Genomic DNA, 26,670 nt, shown 5'->3' on the forward strand with positions numbered 1-26,670 from the left:
TGCGTTACCTAGGGAGGTGGTGGAATCTCCTTCCTTAGGAATTTTTAAGGTCAGGCTTGACAAAGCCCTGGCTGGGATAATTTAGTTGGGGACTGGTCCTGCTTCGAGCAGGGGGTTGGACTAGATGACCTCCTGAGGTCCCTTCCAACCCTGATATTCTATGAGTAGAGAAGAATTACTTCTCGTGTCTTGCTTACAAAACTCCTGCTAATACATCCCAGAATTATGTTTACTTTTTTTTTGCAACAGTGTTACACTGTTGACTCATATTTAGCTTGTGATCCAGGATGACTAAAACATAGCCTTAGTCAGGGGTATTTTTAGTAAAAGTCATGGACAGGTCACGGGCAGTAAACAAAAATTCATGGCCCGTAACCTGTCCATGACTTGTATTACATACCTCTGACTAAATCTGGGGATGGGGGTGGCCCAGGAGGGCTTGGGGGGGGGGGGGGGCGGGGGTTGTTAGCCCAGGTGCGCCACAGGTGCCAGCAGCCCTGGACCTCCGTTCGTGCTGGGGGTATGGAGTGGGTTGGTGGGGTGGCGGGGCTGGCAGGCTCCCTACCTGGCTCCGTACCTCCCTGGAAGCGGCAACATCCCCCTCCCTCAGCTCCTAGGAAGAGGCATGGCCAAGCAGATCTGCATGCTGCCTCCGCCCCGAACACCAGTTCCGCAGCTCCCATCAGCTGGGAACCAGAGCTGCCTAGCCACGCCTCTGCTTAGGAGGTGAGGGATGTCGCCACCGAGACAATGACTCTGGATATAAGATCCAACAGTCTGGAATTGGGTCTGTGGAAGGAAGGCTCTGGCTTAGGTTGAGTCGAGTGCTGCCCCAGTAAACTCTCTTCTCTGAACTGGAATAAAGAGTTGACTTTTGCTCATTTATCAAAAGGCCCAGCACTACGAAGATGAGCGAATGGACAGCAGTGAATTGGTAGCGGCATTGGTTTACAATAAACCTGAGTAATCTTCTGTGGCCACAGAAGATACAAATGTGAAAGTAGGCATCCTTTAAATCAAGAGAAGCATATCAGTATCCTGGATCCAGGGAAGGAATGATGGAGGCCCGGGAGACCATGCGAAACCTCAGTTTCTTGAGATATCTATTGAGGTGACAGGTCCAAAATGGGCCAAAGCTCCCCTTGACCTTTGGGATCAGGAAATATCAGGAGTAAAACCCCTTCCTCTCAAGTCTTGAGGAACCTTCTCCATGGCCCCCATCCACAGGAGGGGCTGCACCTCCCGGGCAAGGAGCTGCTTGTGAGAAGGGTCCCTGAAGAGGGACAGGAATGGAAGGTAGGAGGGAGGGGTGGATGTAAACTGAAAGGTATAGCTGATGGTCACTGTACTTAGCACCCAGCAGTCCCATGTTATGCAAGACCACGCTGGGCTGAAGTTGGATAGACAGTCCAAAAACAAAGGGCAGACAGGATCTGAAACAGGAACTGGTATAGTACCCTCAGGCACACCTTCAAAAGGTGTGCTTGGGCCCACTGGGAAGTACTTATGTGACCCCTTCTGGGAGTTTTAGGGAAGCTGTTGATGCTGCTTCTAACCTCTCCCGTTCCTTTTATAGGATTCCTGTCTCGGAGGTGGAGCCGAGAAACGTGGTGGCTGTTGGGGCCTGAAGTGCTTCCTGGAAGCCGATGGAGTGTAAAGGCCCAGGGACCTGAGAGTGGCCCCTGAGTCCTTCAGGCCCTGAAGTCTTGTGTCTGTCTGCTCTGAGAATAAAGAGGAATCTTCAAAGGGGAGATCCCGGGTGGACTGTTGGACCTCATGAGGAAGTTTGAGGACTGGAGCCAAGAGCATTGCCTCATGGTGACAGCAGAGGTCATTGTCCATTGCTGAGTCAGCTGCACCCAGAGCTGCCTGGAGAGATGTCCAAGCCACATTCTTACCTTCCTCCAAGAGGGCAGAGAATTTCTGCCTTGAGTCCTGCAGCAGAGTGTCTTTAAACTTGACTAAGGAATCCCACAGATTATAGTCATATTTCCAGATACGCAGCTGTAGGCTACCCATTGAATACATTTTTCTCCCAACCAGCTCTAGTTTTATTGCATCCTTTTGTTTGGGAGTAGCACTGGCCCTGCTGCCCCTGTCATTGGCTGCTGACACAACCAGGGACCCTGTTGGGGGGTGGGAGTATAGGTACTTGTACCCACTTGCTGGCACATAATATTTCTTTTCTGCCCTCTCTGAGGTGGGAGACAGAGAAGAAGGAGTTTGCCACAGGGCCTCGACCGAACCCATTACAATCTCATTAATGAGCAAGGCCATTTTGGAGGGAGCAGCTGCAGCCAGAATGTCAATAAGGCCGTGTCTATACTACCCACTGGATTGGCAGGTAGTGATCTATCAGGGATCGATTTATTGTGTCTAGTGTAGATGCGATAAATCGATCCCCGATCGCTCTGCCGTCGACTCTGGAACTCCACCAGGGCGAGAGGCGGAAGCGGAGTTGACGGGGGAGCAGTGGCCGTCGATCCCGCGCCGCGAGGACGCGAAGTAAGTGATTTTAAGTCGATCTAAGATACGTTGACTTCAGCTACGCTATTCTCGTAGCTAAAGTTGCGCATCTTAAATCGATCCCCCCGCCCCCGCAGTGTAGACCAGGCCTAAGGCTGTGGGATGATTCCTTAAGCTCCTCAAGCTCCAACCCCAGGTTAGCTGCTTTCCACTTCAGAAGGTCCCGATGAGCCCTGAGGTTGTCCTGAGGAAGTGAGCTACTCGGCCCCAAGACAGCCTCATCTGGGGAGGAAAAGGCAGCCACTTGCACCGGAGAAGGGACTTCTTCCTCAGCCTCAATGACATCCATGAGAACTCTATCCTGAACATCGATACCAGGGTCGGCGTCAGGTGCTGAGCGGAAAGGAGCGGTAGCCTCTCTCTTGGAATCATCAAGTATGATCAATGGTAGGGAGGACCCAGTACCAGGGGAAAACACCCAAGGGTTACCATATGGCCACTGCATAGGCCACTGACCTGTTGGCCAGGTGCTGGCAGGGGGACTCGCGCCAAGGTCAGGTGGCACATAGGCTGAATGTAGGGCTCCCCTTCCGACTCAGAAGTCCTCCCTCGGTGACCACAGTGGAGTAGTACCCCTCTCTGCCTCCATTCAATCCCAGGGGTCCGAGAACTGGAGATGGTCGTGATGACAGTATCAGGGCCAGCTTGCCCCTAGAAGGTCCCAGGGCACTCAGTCCCAGGAAGGAGCTCCAAGATCCATGCTCCTTCCTGCTCATGGACATTGGGGCCAGCAGCTGTCCCATCAGAGTTGGGGGAATCAGGAGCAAAAGTAAGTCCCTGGCTGCTGCAAAGGCCTCAGGGATCGATGGAACCATCAGACTGCTGATACCACAGTGGCTTCCAGGTGTCAGCGGAGGGTCCCGCACTGGACTCTATGTTGTGGGCATAGTTAACAATGCCACCATGGGACCGGGGGTGAAGGAGTTGCCTGATGCAGGTCACACACTGCTGCCTTGGCCGTGCTTGTCCTTCTTCTGCACTGTCGGTGTGCTGCTTTTTGTGCTTCTTCCTTGGCACTGGAGATTAACAGCGCTGGGAAGAGCACAGTGCCAGAGAAGCACTTCACAGTGAGGCTGAAGTGCTCGGTGTCAAATCAAAGTGGCTTGGCTCTGAGGCCAGTCCGAGAGCGGCTTCCATTAGGATAGCCTTCAGTCTTATTTCTTGATTTCTTTTTTTGTGCGCAGTCCAAAAGTCCTGACAAAACTGGCACTTGGCCCTCACATGAGTTTCTCTCAAGCATTTCAAGCAGCTAGAGTGTGGGTCGCTCATGGGCATAGGTTTGATGCAGGAGGCACATGGTTTGAAGGCCTGGGACCAGGTCATGCCCGGCCCCTGGAGCGAAAAGAGTCCCTCAACAATAGGGATTATCGATTTACGCTAACTACAATATCTATATGCACTAAAACTGTACTTGAACTAACAAACTGAATCAGAGTTCAAAAACCACAGAAAAGAAGTCTTGCCGAAGCAAGAGGGGTCATTCCAACAACCGTCACGGGCAGTAAGAAGGAATTGAGAGGATGCATGATGGCGGCACCTCTTATACTGGCGCATGAGCATGTGGCACCAGAGGGTGCTAGAGCCGGCCTGAAGGATACCACAGAAGGAAAAAGCTCAGACAATGGTGTACGTGGAATGTATGTGAGATGATTTTGTAGTAATATACTGTGCATTGGAGTCACTGCTTTTTATTTCTCTAAAAATTAGCTGCTTATCTTTCTCCAAACCATGCAAGCACAGTGTCAGGAGGGCCTGGTTAAGGAGATCAAGAGATACCACCCATTAAGGAACTGGGCAAGTGGTTGGTGTACCATGGAGACACACACAGATACTCTTAAGGCCAGTTACATATTTTCTCCAACATTAGCTTTGAACTGGCAAAATTCAATTAGTTGTGAGCTAGTCTAAAAATCCTAACTCTGTCCCAAACTCATTAAAGAAAGCTGGAAAAGAACAGTTATTTCAGTACAGGATCTTACTATCCAGCCGTAAAAGTTTACTGAGCTTTGGAAACAAATTCAGTCTCCTCAGACCTGGCACAAAGCCATCCAGTTAGTGTCATATAGCTGTAGCTTTTGAGTTAGCTGAAGCGGGATAACAGCAATGGCAGCTGTTCTCCTTGCAGGACAATGATAGAACTCCAGCCAGGTGACAGTTTTTGGGAATAGTCAAAACCTTCATTAGACTACCCAGGCAAGTTAAAATGTCCAGGAACAAAATATTTAGCACTTCACAAGCTTGAAGTGCTGTATAAACATTACATATGAAGCAGAGAGAGATTCAGCACCTCCGAAAATGGAAAAAGCGACAGGCCACAGTTGAGTCATCCTGCTCCTGCTCCTTAAACTTGCGGTACCGCTCCAGACGACACTCTCTACACTTGTGCAGATGAGGGGCTACATTGATGCAAGATCCATCCTGGAGGAACGGCTCTCCTGACTGCTTCAGTTTCCTCACCTTACTCATGTCTTTCAGCACAGACTGGCCAACTGTATTGAAGAGGAAAAATGAGAACCCATCAGTCAAACTACAACAGCAAATGGTCAACTCCAAGAAGCATATTTTCCAAGATCCTCTCTGAAAAGTGCATTCCTTCCAGAATAATTAACCCAGGGTTAACCCTTGAACAGCAGACTGCTCCCCCTAGTTTTGATAGAAACTTTTGCCTACAACAGGCTTCCCAAACATGCCACACCACTTCAGTGATGGGTATTTTAGAAAGAAATAATGCAGAATGTGAAAAACAATTTGGCTGAATAATGTATCCATTTAAAATGCTGAAAAATTAGCTAAATGCATCTACAAGCAATTCCAACACTTTTTACTCTTCTCAGAGCACTGGATAGTACCATATGCTTCAAAAAAAAAAAAAAAAAGGCGTAAAACTGCCTTAATAGATAGTTGTGGAATAACATGCCAATGGGAAAGTCTGTTAATGGTTATCTTTAATTCTGAAGCACACCCCTGTTAACTGTGTCCTGAACTTTCAAAGCTTGTCCATTTTTCCCTAGTGAACGTACCCGCAGATATTCTTACATCAATCATCACATCCTTTAAAAACTCCAAGCTTTTTTTCACTACTAATATTTTGTGCCCATGCTAGTGATGCAGAATTTATACCAGGGTGAAAAAAATCACAAGGTTTGCCATACAGAAAATGTGCAGTGCAAAAAAACAGTGTCCCATCCCTTCATGTTCTCACGTATTCCTGCCCTGCCCTGAACGCTTCACCTTTCAGGGGAGCTGTGCGAGGCCGGCCCTTTGGGGCCTGCTTCCCTTTCCCTTTTCCCAGCAGCAGTTCAGCATTCCGCTCTCCACTGGGGCCAAGCTTGCCAATCAGATGCTCCGGGATTCCCTTTAGACAAGCCTTGGCCTGCAGCTGCTCCTCAGAATCACTCAAGTCTGACAGGTCACTGTTGGTACTAGAATCTGAGTCCTGTCTGGATGTCATGCTCCGCTCGTCTAAAGAAAACCTTTTCACAGCTTCAAAGGGGGCTTTGTTCTCCTGTGCAAACTCTGCCTGCGAAGAGAAAAAGCCAGGAGGGTGCCTGCCAAACACATTAGAAAAAGTTTTCAGGAGAGGATTGTCTTGCTGCCCAGGCCCAACAGATGGCTTTTCTTCTGTTGGGCTGGAGGACAGTGTGGGCATCTCAATAGGCTGTGTCAGGCTACCAGTGGGTGAGCTGGAACGGCCATTCCCCACAGTGGATGGGCTCTGAACACCAGCAACAACAGCTGAACTAGGAGCATTAGAAACCATCTTGGAGGAATCTGTTGTTATAAACAAGGTTTTCTTCTTAGCTAGAGAAGAAGAGTCTGTTGAGGTGTGTGATTCTGGCCAGCTAGAAGCAGCCTTTAGACCCATAGCTGAAGGGGGTATAGATATGGTCTGAGATGAAGAGGCAAAGCTGCTGAAAGGACTGAGTTCTGCTTTCTCAGCAAATGCCAGGAAAGGATTGGAGGGCTCCTCTCGGGACAGTTTTGGGGGCTGTAAAAATAGGTTTTCATGATTATCTGCAGGTCGAGCATTCAAGAGGCTTCGTGAAAAGGCTGGAGTGAGGGTGGGCATAGACTCCAACGGCAGCTTCCGGTCCACAGAACTGCCAGATGGGGCTGCAGGTTTAGTGTCTGCTGCAAGAGGAGATTTACTTTTACAGATCCCAGAGCCCAGACTGTCCACACTCTGCTTGAACGAGTCCCGACTAGAGGGCTCTTCAGCCAAACTCTCTGAGATGACCGTGAAATAGTTACTGGAAGGCAGATTCTGGGACATGCACTGAAAAAACAAGTTCTTTGACAGATCAGAGTCTTTCTGAGTCTCTTGCCCAGTGCTACAGCCAAATGGAAACCCAACAGGCTTGTTTGCTGGAGACAATACTCCATTTGATTGGCTTCTTCCATCCCCAAATCCCAAAGGCTGGGATGCAGTTGGGAGAGACGCTCCAAATCCAGAAGAGGTCAGAAGTGAATTTCGGGAATTCTGAAACAAAATTGAAGAGCGTTAACTAACAAAATGATTTTCTCTAAAAAGATGATTGAGTAGCTAAACCAGCAGAACTTTGCCTATTGCTACTAATTACACAATCAAATCCTTCACATGCTTCTCACATACCTGCCATGGGAAGTCACAGCGGAAATCATTACTTGCTTTCTCTAAACTTAAAATTTAGGAATGTCTACCAAAGTAATACAGAATAGGAATTTCCCTCCGCCGCTGCTCCCGACCCCTGCAGCTGTAACTAGCCAGCTCATGGCAATTACAAATTAAGGGTGGGAAGACCAATCAAGTTTTATTAATGCCTTGTCACACTATGGAACACAGAACTGATATATGAATGGTCTACCTAATCTAGAATCTTATCTCCAAGAACAGCCAGTGCTAGATATTTCAGAGGAAAACCTGAAATCACCATAATGAACCTAGTTGAGAAATATCTCCTCATGGTACAATACTGCACCTAGCCCTCAGATAGTCATCCATTTATGCGTTTCAATATAAGAATGTATAGCCTCTGTAATTCTATCCTAGCTAATGTAACCAGAGTATAAGTCTTAAGAATCACTTTTTACCCAGGATCTTGCAATAGTAAATGTCTTAGACTATGCATTATGGAATAGGTATTTGTCAGCAGCTTAAATTTATCTTTAATCTTCACTACATTTTTATGTATTATGGGAAAGCAAGTACTCAATTGGCCTTTGCTATGCTTTTTAAGTCTTATTCTTTTTTCAGAGTTACATAACCTTTTAATTGTCTTCAGTTGACTGAGAAACAGCATCTTCCCAACAAGAATCATACCTAAAAAACAGCATGCTTATCCCAGTCTCATATTAGATAATTCAGTTCATCTCCAACCCAATGGAGGATCATTCCTTACAACATCACCTTGACCAATTTATTTTTAAATTTTATTTAAGTCCCAAGCACTGACTGAGGTTTCCACCACTTTCCTAGGGAGGCTATTCCACAGCCAGATTCCTCCCATTGTTAGGAAGCTTTTCCTGACCATTAGCCTAGATTCTCTCTTTTTCACTGTCTTACTCCTACTTATATCCCCACTTTCACATACCACAGGAGTCAGGGGTCACACAATGAAATTAACTTGCAGCAGGTTTAAAATAAACATAAGGAAGTTTAACAGAACACCACTAGCCATCACCTTCAGCCCCCAACTAAAACCTCTCCAACGCATCATCAAGGATCTACAACCTATCCTGAAGGACGACCCATCACTCTCACAGATCTTACAGACAGTCCTTGCTTACAGACAGCCCCCCAACCTGAAGCAAATACTCACCAGCAACCACACACCACACAACAGAACCACTAACACAGGAACCTATCCTTTCAACAAAGCCCGTTGCCAATTGTGTCCACATATCTATTCAGGGGACATCATCATAGGACCTAATCACATCAGCCACGCTATCAGAGGCTCGTTCACTTGCACATCTACCAATGTGATATACGCCATCATGTGCCAGCAATGCCCCTCTGCCATGTACATTGGCCACATCAGACAGACAGTCTCTACATAAAAGAATAAATGGACACAAATCAGACGTCAAGAATTATAACATTCAAAAACCAGTCGGAGAACACTTCAATCTCTTTGGTCACTCAATTACAGACCTAAAAGTTGCAATTCTTCAACAAAAAAACTTCAAACACAGACTCCAACGAGAGACTGCTGAATTGGAATTAATTTGCAAACTAGATACAACTAACTTAGGCTTGAATAAAGACTGGGAGTGGATGGGTCATTACACAAGTAAAACTATTCCCTCCCCCCCGTTCCTCAGATGTTCTTGTCAACTGCTGGAAATGGCCCACCTTGATTTTCACTACAAATCATTCCCCCCCGGCTCTCCTGCTGGTAATAGCTCACATTGCCTGATCACTCTCGTTACAGTGTGTATGGTAACACCCACTGTTTCATGTTCTCTATGTATATAAATCTCCCCACTGTATTTTCCACTGAATGCATCCGATGAAGTGAGCTCTAGCTCACGAAAGTTTATGCTCAAATAAATTAGTCTATAAGGTGCCACAAGTACTCTTTTTTTTTGCGGATACAGACTAACATGGCTGCTACTCTGAAACCTGTCATAAGGAAGTATGTCACACAATGCACAGTCAACCTGTGGAACTCATTGCCAGGAGATGTTGTGAAGGCCAAAAGTATAATTGGGTTAAAAAAAAAAAAAATCATAAATTCATGGAGGATAGGTCCATAAATGACCACTGGCCAAGATGGTCAGGGATGCAACCCCATGTTCTGGGTGTCCTTAAGCCTCTGACTGCCAGAAGCTGGGACTGGAGGACAGGGGAGGGATCACTCAATAAACTACCTGTTCTGTTCATTGCTTCTGAAGCATTTGGCACTGGCCACTGTTGGAAGACAGGATACTGGGCTAGATGGGCCATTAGACTGACCCAGGAGGGCCATTTTTATGTACCCCATTTGTTTTTTATACCCTTCATATATTTATAGGCTTCTATAACTATCAGGTTCTTCTACTGCATGCATCATTGTGGTATCCAAGTTCCTTTGTTCCATAACTCAATCAAGCTATACATTTTTAGATCAAGATTTTCTTATGAGTCAGTCCTGCATCCTGATGATCATTTTTGTTTTCTTCTCTAAACTCCCCATTTGACAATCTTGCCATAAACACTGTACCCAGAACTGCATGCAGTGTTCTAGGTGCAGGTACCCCAGAGCCAAATAAAGTGGAACAGTTGCCCCTCTGCTTCATAAAACCTCTGCATATGCAGCCTAATAGCCCATAAGATTTTTTTGTAGCCACATCACACTACAAACCTATGTTTAATTTGCTGGTCATGATCAACCTTCACATGCTTTCTACATTACTGCCTCCCCGAAGTCACACTCCAAGTGTAGGATGCTTGAGATTATCTTTTCCTAGGTGTATTAGTTTCATTTCCCAAACTGAATCTCTCTAATGTCATATTTCAAATCTCTTCATGTCTGAGTGTAATTTCTCTTTGTGACCATTTATCATTCCTCCTCGTTTACTATCTCCAGCTATTTAATTCATTACAATATGAACTCAACACAAAGTAATCATATTTCTTTAATGGGCTCTTCTATTAGCCTGTTCTGAGAATTTAAAAGAAAAAAAAAAAACTATCAATTCCTTTGCACCCTTATTTTATTAGTCTTTTCTAAAGAATGTTAATAGGCTACAGAGGAATGACTTGCCCTTACAGAATATGAGCTTGCTTGTGCCTTGCATTTTCTGCTTATATTCAGGCTTGGTAGAATTCAATTTTTATTTCATAATTTTAATGGCTAATAACTTAGATAAAAATAAAAAAGTTCAAAATATATTTAAATTTTTACGGTTGGGCAAAATTATGGGGATGTTGGACAATATGGGGGACAATTATTTAATTACAGTAGATGTTGAGATTTAAAAAGGTTTAGAGCCATTAAAACACAAATTGTCAACATCATGTTAAAATACACAAAGTAAATATCCTTAACTCAAACTCTAATAAGTTCTCGAGTAATGTTTTTCTTTCTTTGCCTATCTGTAATTTTCAATTATCAATGGGGGGTGTGTGTGTGTGTGTGTGTAAATTAACATTTACTGACATTTACCAATAAAAATCTAAACCTTCCAAGCCCACTTACATAGATGCTTGGATCACTTAGCACCTCAGATATTGATAATTATAGACCAATGAGAGACAGAGTGACATCTCATTGGTCTATAATTATCAATACCTCCCTTTGTGCCTTTAGAGACCAGTACAATGGTGGCCACTCTCCCATAATAAACATGATCTGTTAGTAGCTCCATTACATTGGACTTTAGTTCCCTCTAAATTCTTTGATAAATATTCCACAGCCCTGATGATTTATTGCAGTTTTATTTTTCAAAAGAGTCAGAAGGATAAACCACTGAGGGAGATATTTCTCTCCCTCCTACCTTCATTATCCTATGTGATGGAGACTGCTGCAAATTAAACATTTACCCTTTATGCAGTCTAATCACATTAGATGATCTCTTTTTACACTGTGGTGGTTGTATAGCCCTAGTGACTCAGTGAGCTTCCTATTTCTAATGCACTTGCCTGTCTTCATTTCTCCAAGTATTTACATAGTAGTCTTTAAATTTATTCACAGTCACCATTCTCAGCTTGGAAAAGAGACAACTAAGGGGAGATATGATAGAGGTCTATAAAATCATGACTGGTGTGGAGAAAGTAAATAAGGTTTATTCCTTTTCATAACACAAGAACTAGGGGCCACCAAATGAAATTAACAGGCAGCAGGATTAAAATAAACAAAAGGAAGTATTTTTTCACAATGCACAATCAACCTGTGGAATTCCTTGCCAGAGGATGCTGTGAAGGCCAAGACTATAACAGGGTTCAAAAAAGAACTAGATAAATTCATGAAGGATAGGTTCATCAATGGTTATTAGCCAGTATGGGCAGGGATGTTGTCCCTAGCCTCTGTTTGCCAGAAGCTGGGAATGGGCGACAAGGAATGGATCACTTGATGATTACCTGTTCTGTTCATTCCCTCTGGGGCACCTGGCATTGGCCACTGTCAGTAGACAGGATACAGGGCTGGATGGACCTTTGGTCTGACCCAGTATGGCTCTTATGTTCTTATTTTACCTGCCAATGTCTACTTTATTAGTTTCTCTTGGGTTGGATTTTCATTTTTAAAAGGATACATAAAAATCTTCTGCCTTGTTATTTAACCAGTTTCCCTCCTGCTTTTTACTTTTTTCTTCCTTGAATATGCAGACCTTCTGTAACTAAAAGCATCTTCAAGCAGTCTCCAGTGCATTTCTAGGTCTTTTTTTAATTTCTTAACTTTTGACCTTCAGGCAGATCCTAACAATAGTTTGTCAGAGTACAGTACTTACTATTTAAGAATCAGAGGGGTAGCCATGTTAGTCTGGATCTGTAAAAGCAGCAGAGTCCTGTGGCATCTTTTGACTAACAGATGTATTGGAGCATAAGCTTTCGTGGGTGAATACCCACTTCGTCGGACGCATACGCACTTCGTCGGATGCATGTCATCCAACGAAGTGGGTATTCACCCACGAAAGCTTATGCTCCAATACATCTGTTAGTCTATAAGGTGCCACAGGACTCTTTGCCGCTTTTACTATTTAAGAGCATATCTTGCTATTTATTATCTTCCATGTGAGAATATCAAACTTAATTACATTAAATATAGTAGTTTGTATTAAGGTAACTTGAAGGTTGCACAATTTAAAAAAGGTTCCAATAGCAGCAGTTAAGATTACAAAAGTTAAAGGTTCAATCAGCACAATTCACTCAGACACACTGCACATTTTATATTGTCATTGACTGTATTTACAAAGGACAAAGAAAGAAGACCGAAATGAGCCAAGTTCACGCTGCTACCTGACATGCTTCACTGTCAGAAAATGCAAAAAGTTTGCTCTATCAGCTTTAAGCTGACTTTGCGGTGGGGCAGAAAAACCGTCCATGGGAGCATCTCTACCAGTAAGTGGCAAAAAGTGGAAATGAGAGGGACTGAAACTTTACCTCCACAGGGACTGAACGTACCACATGTCAGAGGGGGAGGAGCTGGAGGGAGAGGAGAGTGAGATGCCCCAAAACTGTAAAGATTTTAGAGTTACCTGTAAACACAGATCCACGGGTGGGAACTTATTAGAATAAGTGACTTTAGAAAATATATTTCCAAAGTTTCCTAGTTGTACTTTGAATCTTCTAGGCTGTAGGCAACTCACCTCTCCCTGAGCTTGTGACCAGCCTGTTTTCTGTTTCTCTTGTCCAATAACTGCTGACATGCCAGTGTCCGAGATCCTCACAGTTGTTGGTGTCAAAGCAGCTGTAGTAACAGCTGCTGGAGAAGCCCCCATGCCTTGGCCAGCCTGTTCCAGTGATTTTCCTGCCTCTTTACATCCAGCTCCAACCAGCAGTGCTTGACTAGCAGCTGAAGAAAAAGGAGTGAAGGGTACAGGCGTGTCGCCACCCACTGGCTCATCCTGGACCACCAGAGTTCGGCCATTCTCTTTGGTGTAAGTGGCAAAGCGAATATTGCGATTAATCTGAGGAACAAAAGGAGGCAGCTGCTTGGCCCTTGCATCCAGCCCTGTTTCACTCCCGGTGCCTCCTTTCCAAGGAGGCCTGCTTGCCTCACCTCCATCACTCCCATTACTATCCACTTCACCCCTCTCTTTTAGCTTTTTTGTTGCAGGATCACACCCAGAGTCTGAAGCATTTTTCCTCCTTCGTCCATCCTTTCCTTCCATACTCTCTCTCTTCTTTTTCCCTTTCGAAGATTTAGCTGCCTTTAGGCCCCCTCCCTAGAATAAATAAAATTATGTAATCACTATAGGCAAAGGGTCATCCAGCCTGTCAGGCCGGAACCAGAAGGTCCACTCTCTTCCCATCTCTTAAAGGGAAACATTTCATTTGTTAGAATAATGGATTTGTTACACTACATTAAACTCAGAAATAGTTATTTTAGACAGATACTGCAATGCAAGTTTTTAATATATAAAATTGCATGTACGCACACTTGCCTCTGTTTTTTTGCATTAGAACAGGGTCCTCCATAGCAAACCAGCCTCATTCACTTATTAACAGCGCTACGTTGCCATATGGTGGTACATCGGCACAATGGGAAATTCTGGTTACTGGGTAATTATTTTGAAGTAAAACTGAATTTTGAAACGTTTTAGATCACTGAAATTTACCACTATCATTTTCTTTTAATGCAAAACTTCCAGTCCAGCACAGCTGGCAACTCTGCCAGCATCCTTCAGGAGGCAGCCTGTCCTTCAATCCACAGAAATATATAGCCCCAAATTTCAGAAAAGGATTGTAGTTAGGAGTGGAGATAGACTGCTGTAGCACAAAGCTATAGACAGTCTGCCATACAAGGACAAGCCAGGACCCCTTTCTAAGCACGGAAAGAGAAGAGGCATTTCCTGAAACCAGAGGCAGTGATCACCAGGACAGCCTCCTTCACAGTGCAACCCCTTAGAATGAAGCAAGACAACCCTTAGATACCAGTAGTCCACTTTTCTCTCCAGTAAGAGTAATTCCAAACTCAAACTCACAGCAAGCCTGTGTTGAAAGAAAATGGACTTTTAAAGGAAGCCACGTCGATAATCTGACTATTTTATTATCCACAACATACATATAGGAAACCCTCTTCTCAGCTCCAGTGGATGTCTCAAATGCTCTCAGTGAGCAGAACTCCTCTTCAAGTTGTTTCCTCCCAAGTGATTGCAGGATACTTTCTAAAGCTCCTGATTACACAAGGAAAGACATGACACAATACAGTACCTCATTTGGTGGAGCAGAGTTGTCCATCACTACGTGAACCAGTCGCGGATCCACTGACTTTATCTCACCAGTCTGATTTTTATGAAGTGGGCAGCAAAAATACAAGGAAGAACAAACATTCAGTCAAATTACCAGGTAAGAGATAACAATACACATAAGATAGCATGCAGACCCTCTCTTCCCTCACTCACCTCCTTCTCTCCCTGTCCTCACTTGCCAACATCTCTGCTTTCACTATACCCTTTGAACTGTTTCACTACCCTTTCTCAATTTCTCTAACCCTCAAACTTGGTTCCTACTCTGTTCTACTTTTTCTGTCTCCATTCATTTATCAGTCCTGTTGAGCACGTCTGGAGACGGTTCTGCCACTAAGTCCCCTTCTTCCACTTTGAATTCATTCCTTTCAATTTTGTCTTTTCTGTCTTTCCTTCTAAACTGGCAAGGAAACATGTCAGTTGATGCCACCCATTCTCTATTAGCTTTCCCCACAAAAAGAAAGATTAGAGACCAGTCAATAATTAGCAATATCATAGAATATCAGGATTGGAAGGGACCACAGGAGGTCATCTAGTCCAACCCCCTGCTCAAAGCAGGACCAATCCCCAACTAAATCAATGTCAGGTGATTGTTTCTTGAGCCAAATGATCACTTCCTTATTTAAAAATGTCACCTTGCTCTCCCACATGGAAACAATTAAGAATCTTTTCTAAAAACAGACTCCCTGTCTCTCCAGTAGAGTTCATCAGTCAGGAGAGATACATGAATTGGATTCAGAAGGAGTGGCCTGAAACGCCTCCTGCAAGTCATACTGGCTAAAATTCAAGCAAAGAAAATTCTGCTCCTGTCCAGGACTAGCCTGCCTCCAAACAATCCAAAAAGTTCAATCTGAATACAAATGATCTCATCATGGAGATTTAAAAAAAACAAAAAAAACCACCACTCCTCACAACAAAGAATATACAACAGTCAGTCCTGTAGAAGTTATGATTCACCATGCTACCCACCACTTGGGTCTCCTGACTGGAAGTTTGTGAGCGCAAAGAACTGCTGCCTGGATTCCTATTCAGCCAAGACTACATATCAAAAAGATGGGTTCAGACTGAGATTTTGGCCCCTAGAACCTAGCCATCTTCCTTCATGCTTCACCTGTTTCAGGCAATGTGTATACCAAGGTGCCGTATGATGAAGAAGCCAAGAAAGATGGCATTTGGTGGCCATAATATGACAATCGTGGAAAAGTAACCTTCTGCTTGTCTACCAATATCCTCTCCTCCTTTACAAGCATTTCCTACAATACAAATTTTCCTGCAATATTTTTGTCCTCGCCAAGCATCTCTCTACATTCTCCCATAACTGAATTGTGCATTGTAGATTTTGTAATAAGCCCTGTGGGGTAAGAAAAGTGACCTGTCCATGAAATACCATGTGATTACACATCTTTAGGAGACACTAGCCAACAGACAGCAAAATTCAAATTTTGTGGAGAATGGTATGTTCACCAAGCGATGCAGGGAACTCATGTTTTAGAAGCGCAAATGAGGTGCTTCAGGCCTTCACCTCAGTCACGGACACTTCCATAAGACGAGTGATGGGGTCTTGACAGGTCACAACACCACAGAGCCAGCTACTTTCATCCTCTGGTTGGTACACCTTAACCCTTTGGCCTTGGACACTGTAGGGACCTGAAAAAGAGAGCCAGATCAACTGAGTATACCTGCAGACAAATTGTTTGCACTATACCATTAAGGGTGCGTAATACAGACAGTAATGTGTGCCGAGTTAGGGTTGAAAGCACTCATCTCCTGGTGCAAGGAAACAGATTACCAAGTTTTATTATAGTTTTTGCTCACAGCAAATACATTATCTAAGCACAGTTCTGTTGAAAAAATGTGATTAAAAAAGAGCATTGTGAAGCTCATGTTTGTATCAATATTAGGTCAAATTTGAACAATTTACAAGTAAAATTATGTTTTGAGAAGATCTGAAAAACCCAGTCTTACAGACTCAACCTAGAACCTGAAACAACGCAAGTCTGACTCCCTCCTAAATACTCATTTTTTCCTCTGTCACCTACAAGTGAATAAATAATTGGAAAAAAATCCAGACACACACATATCATGAGTAACCATGTGACTGTACTGTGAACTCCTTACGAAATCCCACCTTGAGTTTATAAGGCGAGGTTCCTCACCCTGTTCAGCAACTGGAGTTCTTCGAAGTTTGTCCCCCTGTGGGTGATCCATTTCAGGTGCCATGCACCCTATGTACCTTGGATCGGAGACTTTGGGTAGCAGAGCTCATTCGGCCCGTACTCGTGCCTTACACATCCTTGTGCCTCGCACCAAGCCTATACAGTGCTGTGCAGGTGAACTGCCCTCAGTTCCTTCTCCACAAAGCTGAAGTAGAGGGGAAGGAGGACACACAGTGGAGCACCTACATGGACACACACACACACACACGCGCGCGCGCACCTCAAAGAACTCCAGTTGTTTACAGGATGAGTAATCTCTCCTTCAAGTAGCATTCCTGTGGGTGCTCCACTTCAGGTGACTAACAAGCAGCAGCCTCAGTGGGAGTCGGGGGCTTTGGAGTAGTTCAATGCTGTAGATCGTACTGCAGACCAAAAGCAGCATCTGAAGTTGAATCGTGGATTACTTTGAAAAAGCGTGTACAGAAGTCTACGTGGCAGCCCTGCAAAACTCATTGATGGAAACTTCCTGGGAAAACGTCACTAAGGTAGAGAGATCCCTTTGTTGAATATCCGAACAGATGGTTGAATATCATTAGATTGATAACAAGGAATGATGCATCCAGATATCCACCTAAAGAGTCTTTGATTGAAATTGTAGATTCCTTAGAGTTGTCAGCAATTGACAGAGTCTGGGAGATTTTTCAAAAGGATTTAGCCCTGTCCAGGTAAAAGACTAGTGACCTTTTTGACATCAAGCGTAGTATAGCGTCCTCCTTAGTCAGATGTGATTTAGGGAAGAAAACTGAGAAATGAATGACCTGGTTAATATGGAATTCAGATTAAACCTTCTGTAAGAATTAGGGGTGTAGGCATAGCAAAACCTTATCTTTGAAAAATACTGTGAAGAGAGAGTGCACCATTTGGGTTCCTATCTCTCCCACTCTTGGAGCAGATGTAATGGCTACCAAGAAGGCAATCTCCATAGATAACTTAAGTAGAGAACAAATTGCCATTGGTTTAAAGGAAGGTTTCATAAGGCATCTGAACAAAATTAAGATCGACCACATTTTGTACCTTCTTGGGAAATCCTGAAAGCTAGAGCCAAGAAGCCCTCTGCATGACACCTGCTGTAGAGATGGAGTGTGCAGCAGTATCAGCGGCATCCAGAGAGGCTTGCAAGGATGCTCTGGCCAGAAGCTGATCCTCCACTATTACTGCCTGAAATTGCTCCCTCTATTATGGTGAAAGGTGCTCAATAAAAGGAAGTAAACTTGCAGTAGCCAATGTGGTTCTACTTCACCATAAGATCCTGATAGTTGGCAATTCTGAACTGCAGAGTCGCAAACAAGTAGGACTTAGAAGGTCGAGGCATTTCTGTTCCGTCGTATGGCATTGCTTTAGCATGGTACTGATTTCCACGTTCGTTTACTGCCTTGACGACCAGGGAATTGAGAGAAGGATGTGAAACAAAAACTCACGAGTCCTTGGACGACCTACAAGCGTATTGTGCTGAGGCAACAGGAGCATGCGGCTTGCCTGAGACTGGGGGATGGTGCAGGGGAGGGCATAGGGTCCCTTGGCCTGGGTCTTAAGCAGGCAGAGGGAATTCATCATGGGAGTCTCAGTTTGATTTCCTGGTTCTTCCTAGCCCTAGATTTAAGTGTTAGGCAAAAGTTGCACTGCTGTGGGGATGTGCGTTTCCCAAAGGCAACAGACACACTAGGACTGCCTGTTGCTCACAGCATGAGCACCTAGCAAGGGACGCAGGCTTTATATCCCACAGAACCGGACAAACTGACCCTGGAGGGGACTGGAGTGGGGGAGAGAAGAGAGAAAATGATCCTCTGATTAACCAACTAACAAAAATAAGAGTGAGGAAAAAACACAAATGAGGCAAGCTCAAAGCAGACTTTTGATGAAGCACCATCTCAGGCCAAGGTGACTGAAAAGGAACAGAGGGCAGTTTGCCTGCACATGATTGAAGATTGAAGGTCTGGAGCAACAGATATCGACCCTGCGTTGCATACGAGAATCTGAGGATTTCCTGGACAAAAGTAAGGATATGCTTCTACGGGTACAAAGCTCTAAAGATTTAGAGCAGGTTGCACAGCGGAGCCAAGAGGCCAGTGAAGAAGCTTGGCAACATGTGACCTCCAGAAGAAGGGGGAATGTCCGGGTACCAGCAACGCAGACACAGGTAAGTAACCGTTTTCATGTTCTCTCCACAGGTACCACTGCGGAGAGTGGACCAGATGATACTTCTGGGGGGAGAAAGCAGGAGACTCCGCTGGTTGAAAGGCATGAGATGCGCTGTCCTGAGGCTGGGGGTTCCACGACCACCACTCCCAAGAGAAGGAGATGGGTGGTGGTGGTCGGGGACTCTCTCCTTAGGGGGACTGAGTCATCTATCTGCCGCCCTGACCGGGAAAACAGAGAAGTCTGCTGCTTGCCAGGGGCTAAGATTCGCGATGTGACGGAGAGACTGCCGAGACTCATCAAGCCCTCGGATCGCTACCCCTCCCTGCTTCTCCACGTGGGCACCAATGATACTGCCAAGAATGACCTTGAGCGGATCACTGCGGACTGGCTCTGGGAAGAAGGATAAAGGAGTTTGAGGCACAAGTGGTCTTCTCGTCCATCCTCCCCGTGGAAGGAAAAGGCCGGGGTAGGGACCGTCAAATCGTGGAAGTCAACGAATGGCTACGCAGGTGGTGTCGGAGAGAAGGCTTTGCATTCTTTGACCATGGAATGGTGTTCCAAGAAGGAGGAGTGCTAGGCAGAGACGGGCTCCACCTAACGAAGAGAGGGAAGAGCATCTCTGCAAGCAGGCTGGCTAACCTAGTGAGCAGGGCTTTAAACTAGGTTCACCGGGGGAAGGAGACCAAAGCCCTGAGGTAAGTGGGAAAGTGGGATACCGGGAGGAAGCACGAGCAGGAGCGTGCGAGAGGGCAGGGCTCCTACCTCATACTGAGAATGACGGGCGATCAGCAGGTTATCTCAGGTGCCTATACACAAATGCACAAAGCCTTGGAAACAAGCAGGGAGAACTGGAGGTCCTGGTGAAGGCAAGGAATTATGATGTGATTGGAGTAACAGAGACTTGGTGGGATAACTCACATGACTGGAGTACTGTCATGGATGGATATAAACTGTTCAGGAAGGACAGGCAGGGCAGAAAAGGTGGGGGAGTAGCACTGAATGTAAGGGAGCAGTATGACTGCTCAGAGCTCAAGTATGAAACTGCAGAAAAACTGAGTGTCTCTGGATTAAGTTTAGAAGTGTGAGCAACAAGAGTGATGTCGTGGTGGCAGTCTGCTATAGACCACCGGACCAAGGGGATGACGTGGACGAGGCTTTCTTCTGGCAAGTCGCAGAAGCTACTAGATCGCACGCCCTGGTTCTCATGGGCGACTTTAATCATCCTGATATCTGCTGGGAGAGCACTACAGCGGTGCACAGACAATCCAGGAAGTTTTTGGAAAATGTGGGGGACAATTTCCTGGTGCAAGTGCTGGAGGAGCCAACTAGGGGGAGAGGTTTTCTTGACCTGCTGCTCACAAACCGGGAAGAATTAGTAGGGGAAACAAAAGTGGATGGGAATCTGGGAGGCAGTGACCATTAGTTGGTCGAGTTCAGGATCCTGACACAGGGAAGAAAGGAGAGCTGCAGAATACGGACCCTGGACTTCAGGAAAGCAGACTTCAACTCCCTCAGGGAACTGATGGGTAGGATCCCCTGGGGGAATAACATGAGGGGGAAAGGAGTCCAGGACAGCTGGCTGTATTTCAAAGAATCCCTATTGAGGTTACAGGGACAAACCATCCCGATGTGTCGAAAGAATAGTAAATATGGCAGGCGACCAGCTTGGCTTAATAGTGACATCCTTGCGGATCTTAAACATAAAAAAGAAGCTTACAAGAAGTGGAAGACTGGACAAATGACCAGGGAAGAGTATAAAAATGCTGCTCAGGCATGTAGGAATGAAATCAGGAGGGCGAAATCGCACCTGGAGCTGCAGCTAGCAAGAGATGTTAAGAGTAACAAGAAGGGTTTCTTCAGGTATGTTGGCAACAAGAAGAAAGTCAAGGAAAGTGTGGGCCCCTTACTGAATGAGGGAGGCAACCTAGTGACAGAGGATGTGGAAAAAGCTAATGTACTCAATGCTTTTTTTGCCTCTGTCTTCACGAACAAGGTCAGCTCCCAGACTGCTGCGCTGGGCAACACAGCATGGGGAGTAGGTGGCCAGCCCTCTGTGGAGAAAGAAATGTTTCGGGACTATTTAGAAAAGCTGGACGTGCACAAGTCCATGGGGCCGGATGCGTTGCATCCGAGAGTGCTAAAGGAGTTGGCGGCTGTGATTGCAGAGCCATTGGCCATTATCTTTGAAAACTCATGGAGATAAGGGGAAGTCCCGGACGAATGGAAAAAGGCTAATGTAGTCCCCATCTTTAAAAAAGGGAAGAAAGAGGATCCTGGGAACTACAGGCCAGTCAGCCTCACCTCAGTCCCCAGAAAAATCATGGAGCAGGTCCTCAAGGAATCAATCCTGAAGCACTTACACAAGAGGAAAGTGATCAGGAACAGTCAGCATGGATTCACTGAGGGAAGGTCATGTCTGACTAATCTAATCGCCTTCTATGATGAGATTACTGGTACGGTGGATGAAGGGAAAGCAGTGGATGTATTATTTCTTGACTTTAGCAAAGCTTTTGACATGGTCTCCCACAGTATTCTTGTCAGCAAGTTAAAGAAGGATGGGCTGGATGAATGCACTATAAGGTGGGTAAAAAGTTGGCTAGATTGTCGGGCTCAACGGGTAGTGATCAATGGCTCCATGTCTAGATGGCAGCCGGTATCAAGTGGAGTGCCCCAAGGGTCGGTCCTGGGGCCGGTTTTGTTCAATATCTTCATAAATGATCTGGAGGATGGTGTGGATTGCACTCTCAGCAAATTTGCGGATGATACTAAACTAGGAGGAGTGGTAGATACGCTGGAGGGCAGGGATAGGATACAGAGGGACCTAGACAAATTGGAGGATTGGGCCAAAAGAAAGCTGATGAGGTTCAACAAGGATAAGTGCAGGGTCCTGCACTTAGGACGGAAGAACCCAATGCACTGCTACAGACTAGGGACCGAATGGCTCGGCAGCAGTTCTGTGGAAAAGGACCTAGGGGTGACAGTGGACGAGAAGCTGGATATGAGTCACCAGCGTGCCCTTGTTGCCAAGAAGGCCAAATGCATTTTGGGATGTATAAGTAGGGGCATAGCCAGCAGATCGAGGGACGTGATCGTTCCCCTCTATTCGACATTGGTGAGGCCTCATCTGGAGTACTGTGTCCAGTTTTGGGCCCCACACTACAAGAAGGATGTGGATAAATTGGAAAGAGTCCAGCGGAGGGCAACAAAAATGATTAGGGGTCTGGAACACATGATTTATGAGGAGAGGCTGAGGGAACTGGGATTGTTTAGTCTGCAAAAGAGAAGAATGAGGGGGGATTTGATAGCTGCTTTCAACTACCTGAGAGGTGGATCCAAAGAGGATGGTTCTAGACTATTCTCAGTGGTAGAAGAGGACAGGACAAGGAGTAATGGTCTCAAGTTGCAGTGGGGGAGGTTTAGGTTGGATATTAGGAAAAAAAATTTTCACTAGGACGGTGGTGAAACACTGGAATGCGTTACCTAGGGAGGTGGTAGAATCTCCTTCCTTAGAAGTTTTTAAGCTCAGGCTTGACAAAGCCCTGGCTGGGATGATTTAATTGGGGATTAGTCCTGCTTTGAGCAGGGGGTTGGACTAGATGACCTCCTGAGGTCCCTTCCAACCCTGATATTCTACGATTCTATGACTACATAGCCATGGTCAGGTGATCAAGGATGCGTAGGGCACATACACAGTTTGAACAGGCACAGCTACCGAAAGTCTCTGATCAAAGGGCACCTGGCATTGGCCACTGTCAGAAGACAGGATACTCGGCTAGACGGACCTTTGATCTGACCCAGTATGGCTGTTCTTATGTAAAGGTTCCTGGGGCACAATCACACCTGAAGTGGAACACCCATAAGGATACTACTGGAAGAAGAATCCTCACTTGTATCCTGTCCAAGTGTAAACTGCAAGCAAAAAACTAAGTTCACGGAACCAACTAATATGCCTAATTACCTGGACATGTATGCACAATTCTTCTACAGATATAAGGAATTTTCTACTGCCAAAGCACAGTGTGCAGTTTTTTCCCAAATCTTGGAACACAGGAACTGCCAGAAGAAATCAAACCACTGAGGTCCATCTTGTCCAGTATGCTGACACCGATAGTGACCATAAGCAAATGCCTCAGAAGAAAGGGCAAGAAATTCCATACTAGACAGTTAATAGAGTAACCTGCCTGGATGAGAAGTTTCTTCCTAAGATCCATATGTTTGTTAAACCAAAGGCACTAGTACCCACCAAGAACTATGTCCATACCAGTGTAATGTGATGCTCCAGGAAGATCATTGGTAGCAGGGTTCAAACTCTGCTGCCTCTGTATTGAAAACTATGAGCCTCTACTGCCTGAGCTAAGATACCCAGGGTATGTTAGCCAATAGCTGTAGCACACACAAACCTTTGCGTGGTCTAGCCATTGGAGCAAGTCAGAATGCCATACTGAGTAAGGATGGGTGATGCCAAGTTTAAAATTTCAGTCATTTACTGCAGTCATGCTTAAAAGGACATCATTAGAATCTGAGACGGCAAAGTGGGGGGTTTTCGGCCTTAGAGATATCAAAGATGGCTTAAAGGATTAAGTTTTATTTTTCAGAAGAATTCACTTTCAAGCAGACTAAGCATTTCAAATTTCAGCCTAAAGGGTTGATATTTTGGGAAGTTGTGAATGTATGAGGTTGGATTATAATGGAAACTGTTTTGCAACCTTAACTATAGTGATTGTGATTGAACAATCATTACAGACGATTCCAGTTAAACAGCAATCTACCTTTCCAATTAACTGCAAGAAAGCAATAATTAAACTCTCCTCACAAAGAATTTTGGACATATTAACTTGCAGAATGGAACTTCAAACAATGGGTATTACTGTTTATTTTGGGACTCCTCTCCGGAACACAAACTCATGCACAATCCAAGCCCTCAAGCTACAAGCCAGTTGGTCTTACCTCTGCTAAATATTTCCTGAAGTTTCTGGTCACTAATTAATGCATTGACCGAGTCTCTCAGTGCAGATTGCTCCTGCAGAACTTGGTTCTGGCTCTCTGTTCCCATCTGCCAATGACACAAAAAAGTTTTGAATGCAAGAAAGCCAGTAGACAATACAGGTTTCAGAGTAGCAGCCGTGTTCGTCTGTATCCACAAAAAGAAAAGGAGTACTTGTGGCACCTTCGAGACTAACCAATTTATTTGAGCATAAGCTTTCGTGAGCTACAGCTCAATGCATCCGATGAAGTGAGCTGTAGCTCACGAAACCTTATGCTCAAATAAATTGGTTAGTCTCTAAGGTGCCACAAGTACTCCTTTTCTTTTTGAGTAGACAATACAATAGTTATACTACTGGGGGCCACAGCTCTCTGGCCTCTCTCTATTCTAGAGGCTCTGATGGACAAGAATATCTGACCTCCATCAAAACAAAAGTAAACAAGCTTTCTCAATGTGTCAGGAAATTGATCAAGACCACTATGCACAAGCAGTTCTGGAACTCCCATAGCAATGATTCCCTCTGGATAGGGAGGGTCTATGCAGACCCTTTGGCTGAGCCTCAGCAACTAGAGGCTCCTAAAATGAAGGATGGGGGGGGGGGGGGGTGAGAAGAGCTGGGACCTTAAGACTTTCTGAATGGAGCTGGAGATCAGGGCCAATTCTTGTACTTTTTCATACCCTCTCTATCTACCCAATATCCATGAGGATCCCCACCACATCTTGAACAAGAATCAACCTGGAAAGCATGGTATGAAGTGGAATCTGTACTCTGTCTGAGAATGCCTCTTCAAGTACCTGAAACAGACATAATCCACTGGCATCGGACAGGAATCTCAGGTCTCGGTCCAGAAGAAACTCCACAGGAACCACAGAGCCTAAACCCAGCTTATCTACTAAAGGAGTGAAGGTCTGTGAAGAAGAAAACTTGAATGAAGGGTATGGAAACAGATTAGGGGGACACTCAGACAAGTAATACCCTTCTGCAGGTTTCATATCCTCACAGGGGATGCCCCAATCATTCATAAAATACTTTATTACCAAGACGTTAACATTGTAAATAAGACATTTTTAAACAAGTGCAGCATAAATACTGAAGACAAACAACAAAAATAGCCCAGGTCAGGTAGCTTGCAATTCCTAGAGCCTGAATTTTAAAACAAGAGGAGCCACTGCCAGCAATTTAATGAAAGTGAAAGGCATATTTCATTTTCTCCAAATCATCGGATAGTCAACTCTGCTCACAAGAAAGTGGAATTACACTAGGACGCATCAGTGCTGAGTCCCAATATTTCTAGGAGCCTCAGCAACCCAGCCAAAGTATCACAGGAGATTACAGACATCGCTATTTGAAAGGGACACACTTATATTTTCACATCATGTAGCAGTAAATACGATTATGGACAGACCAATGAAGGGAAGAATTTTACGTTACTGTCATTTTCTGACAAACTAAAGTGCATGTCAGGAGTACTATTAAGATACCTGACAGCAGCGCAAGAGAACAAGTTCCCAGATCAAAAGCTCTTTGTACTACTCATTTCTAGTTTTAATATTTCATAAATCTATGAGCTGAAGACCAGGTAGCTGCTCTACATATTTCCGATATTTGAACCCAATTTAAGCATGCTATCAACACAGCTTGTGCTCTGGTGGAGTGAGGTCAGATGTTTGACGGAGGACTCTTATTAAATATCATAAGCAGTTCTAATGCAATACTCATTTTGAAAGTCTGTGATGAAACAGTCATTCCTTTTGATTTATTACTATATGCAATGAAAAGTATTGAAGTTTTACATAAAGATTAGTTCAGCGGTTCTCAAAACTTAATTGTACCGCGACCCCCTTCTGACAACAAAAACTACTACATGACCCCAGAAGGGGGGGACTGAAGCCTAAGCCCACCCCAGCCCCGCTGCCGCAGGTTGGGGGGCCAAAGCCAAAGCCCAAGGGCTTCAGCCCTAGGTGGTGGGGGCCTGTAAACTGAATCCCACCACTCAGGGCTGAAGCCGAAGCCTGAGCCCCACCACTCAGGGCTGAAGCCCTTGGTCTTTGGCCCTGCGCCCCAGCAAGTCTAACACCAGCCCTGGCGACCCCATTAAAACAGGGTCCCTGACCCACTTTGGGGTCCCGACCCACAGTTTGAGACCCCCTGATCTAGTTCGTAACAGCCACCTTCTCACATCTGAGATATGTGATTTAAATTCAGCAGGTGAAGAACATGTTGTTGGGGGGGAAAAAAACTAGTAAATGAATAAACTGATATGAAAATCTGATAGTACTTTAGGAATAAAAGGTGGATGCAATCTCATAGTTACTCTATCCATGTGAAAAACTGTATGGAGGATTTATCATTAGGGCTTGTAATTCGCTTTTTCTACAAGCTGATGTAATTACCACCAGGAATGCTACCTTCACGGAAGATAGATTAATTGGACAATTTGCCAGAGGTTCAAAAGTGGTGTGGGAAGAGGGAATGCATCAGCAAAGAAATCACTAAATTTAAAGTCCCATGCTCAAGTGAGCTTTTCCACAGGAGGAAAAATGTGGCTAAGCCCTTTAACAAATCTGTTCACTGACTGATGAGAGAAAATTGTACAACCCTCTACAGGAGAATGGAATGCAGATATCATTGCCAAATGGACTTTGGTTGAAGCGTGCTTTAAAGATAAGAAGTAATCTAATATTGTTGGAATAGAACACTGACATGGAGCATAACCTTTAGTCTTTGCCAAATGGAAACTTCTCTCTTTATGGGTGGTGTACTTACTCCTAGTGAATAAATTTTCTACTCTGAAGAGCATTGCTCTGCACCTTTGAAGAACAGTTATCTATTGAGAGCATTCAAATATCACCCAGGCCATGAAGACTGGTGAGAATCAGACTGTGACTCTGTTATAACATCTCCCTAAACTGGGAGTGTGATAAACTGATTAT

General features: G+C 44.9%; 1 protein-coding gene across 2 annotated transcripts in view; it reads right to left on the minus strand.

The window, feature by feature from the left end:
• KDM3B (lysine demethylase 3B) overlaps positions 1-26,670 on the minus strand; it is a 134,538-nt gene that overhangs the window by 55,466 nt on the left and 52,402 nt on the right. For both annotated transcript variants that reach the window (XM_074960092.1, XM_074960091.1), the window contains exons 3-9: positions 24,532-24,645; positions 23,700-23,805; positions 15,920-16,044; positions 14,363-14,434; positions 12,796-13,374; positions 5,758-7,006; positions 4,814-5,015 (exon numbers count right to left, since the gene is read on the minus strand). In XM_074960092.1, coding sequence (XP_074816193.1) covers positions 4,814-5,015; positions 5,758-7,006; positions 12,796-13,374; positions 14,363-14,434; positions 15,920-16,044; positions 23,700-23,805; positions 24,532-24,645 — 2,447 coding nt within the window. The remainder of the gene's footprint in view (positions 1-4,813; positions 5,016-5,757; positions 7,007-12,795; positions 13,375-14,362; positions 14,435-15,919; positions 16,045-23,699; positions 23,806-24,531; positions 24,646-26,670) is intronic.

Source organism: Natator depressus, chromosome 8 (genome assembly GCF_965152275.1).
Source record: "Natator depressus isolate rNatDep1 chromosome 8, rNatDep2.hap1, whole genome shotgun sequence".
Lineage (NCBI taxonomy): Eukaryota > Metazoa > Chordata > Testudines > Cheloniidae > Natator > Natator depressus.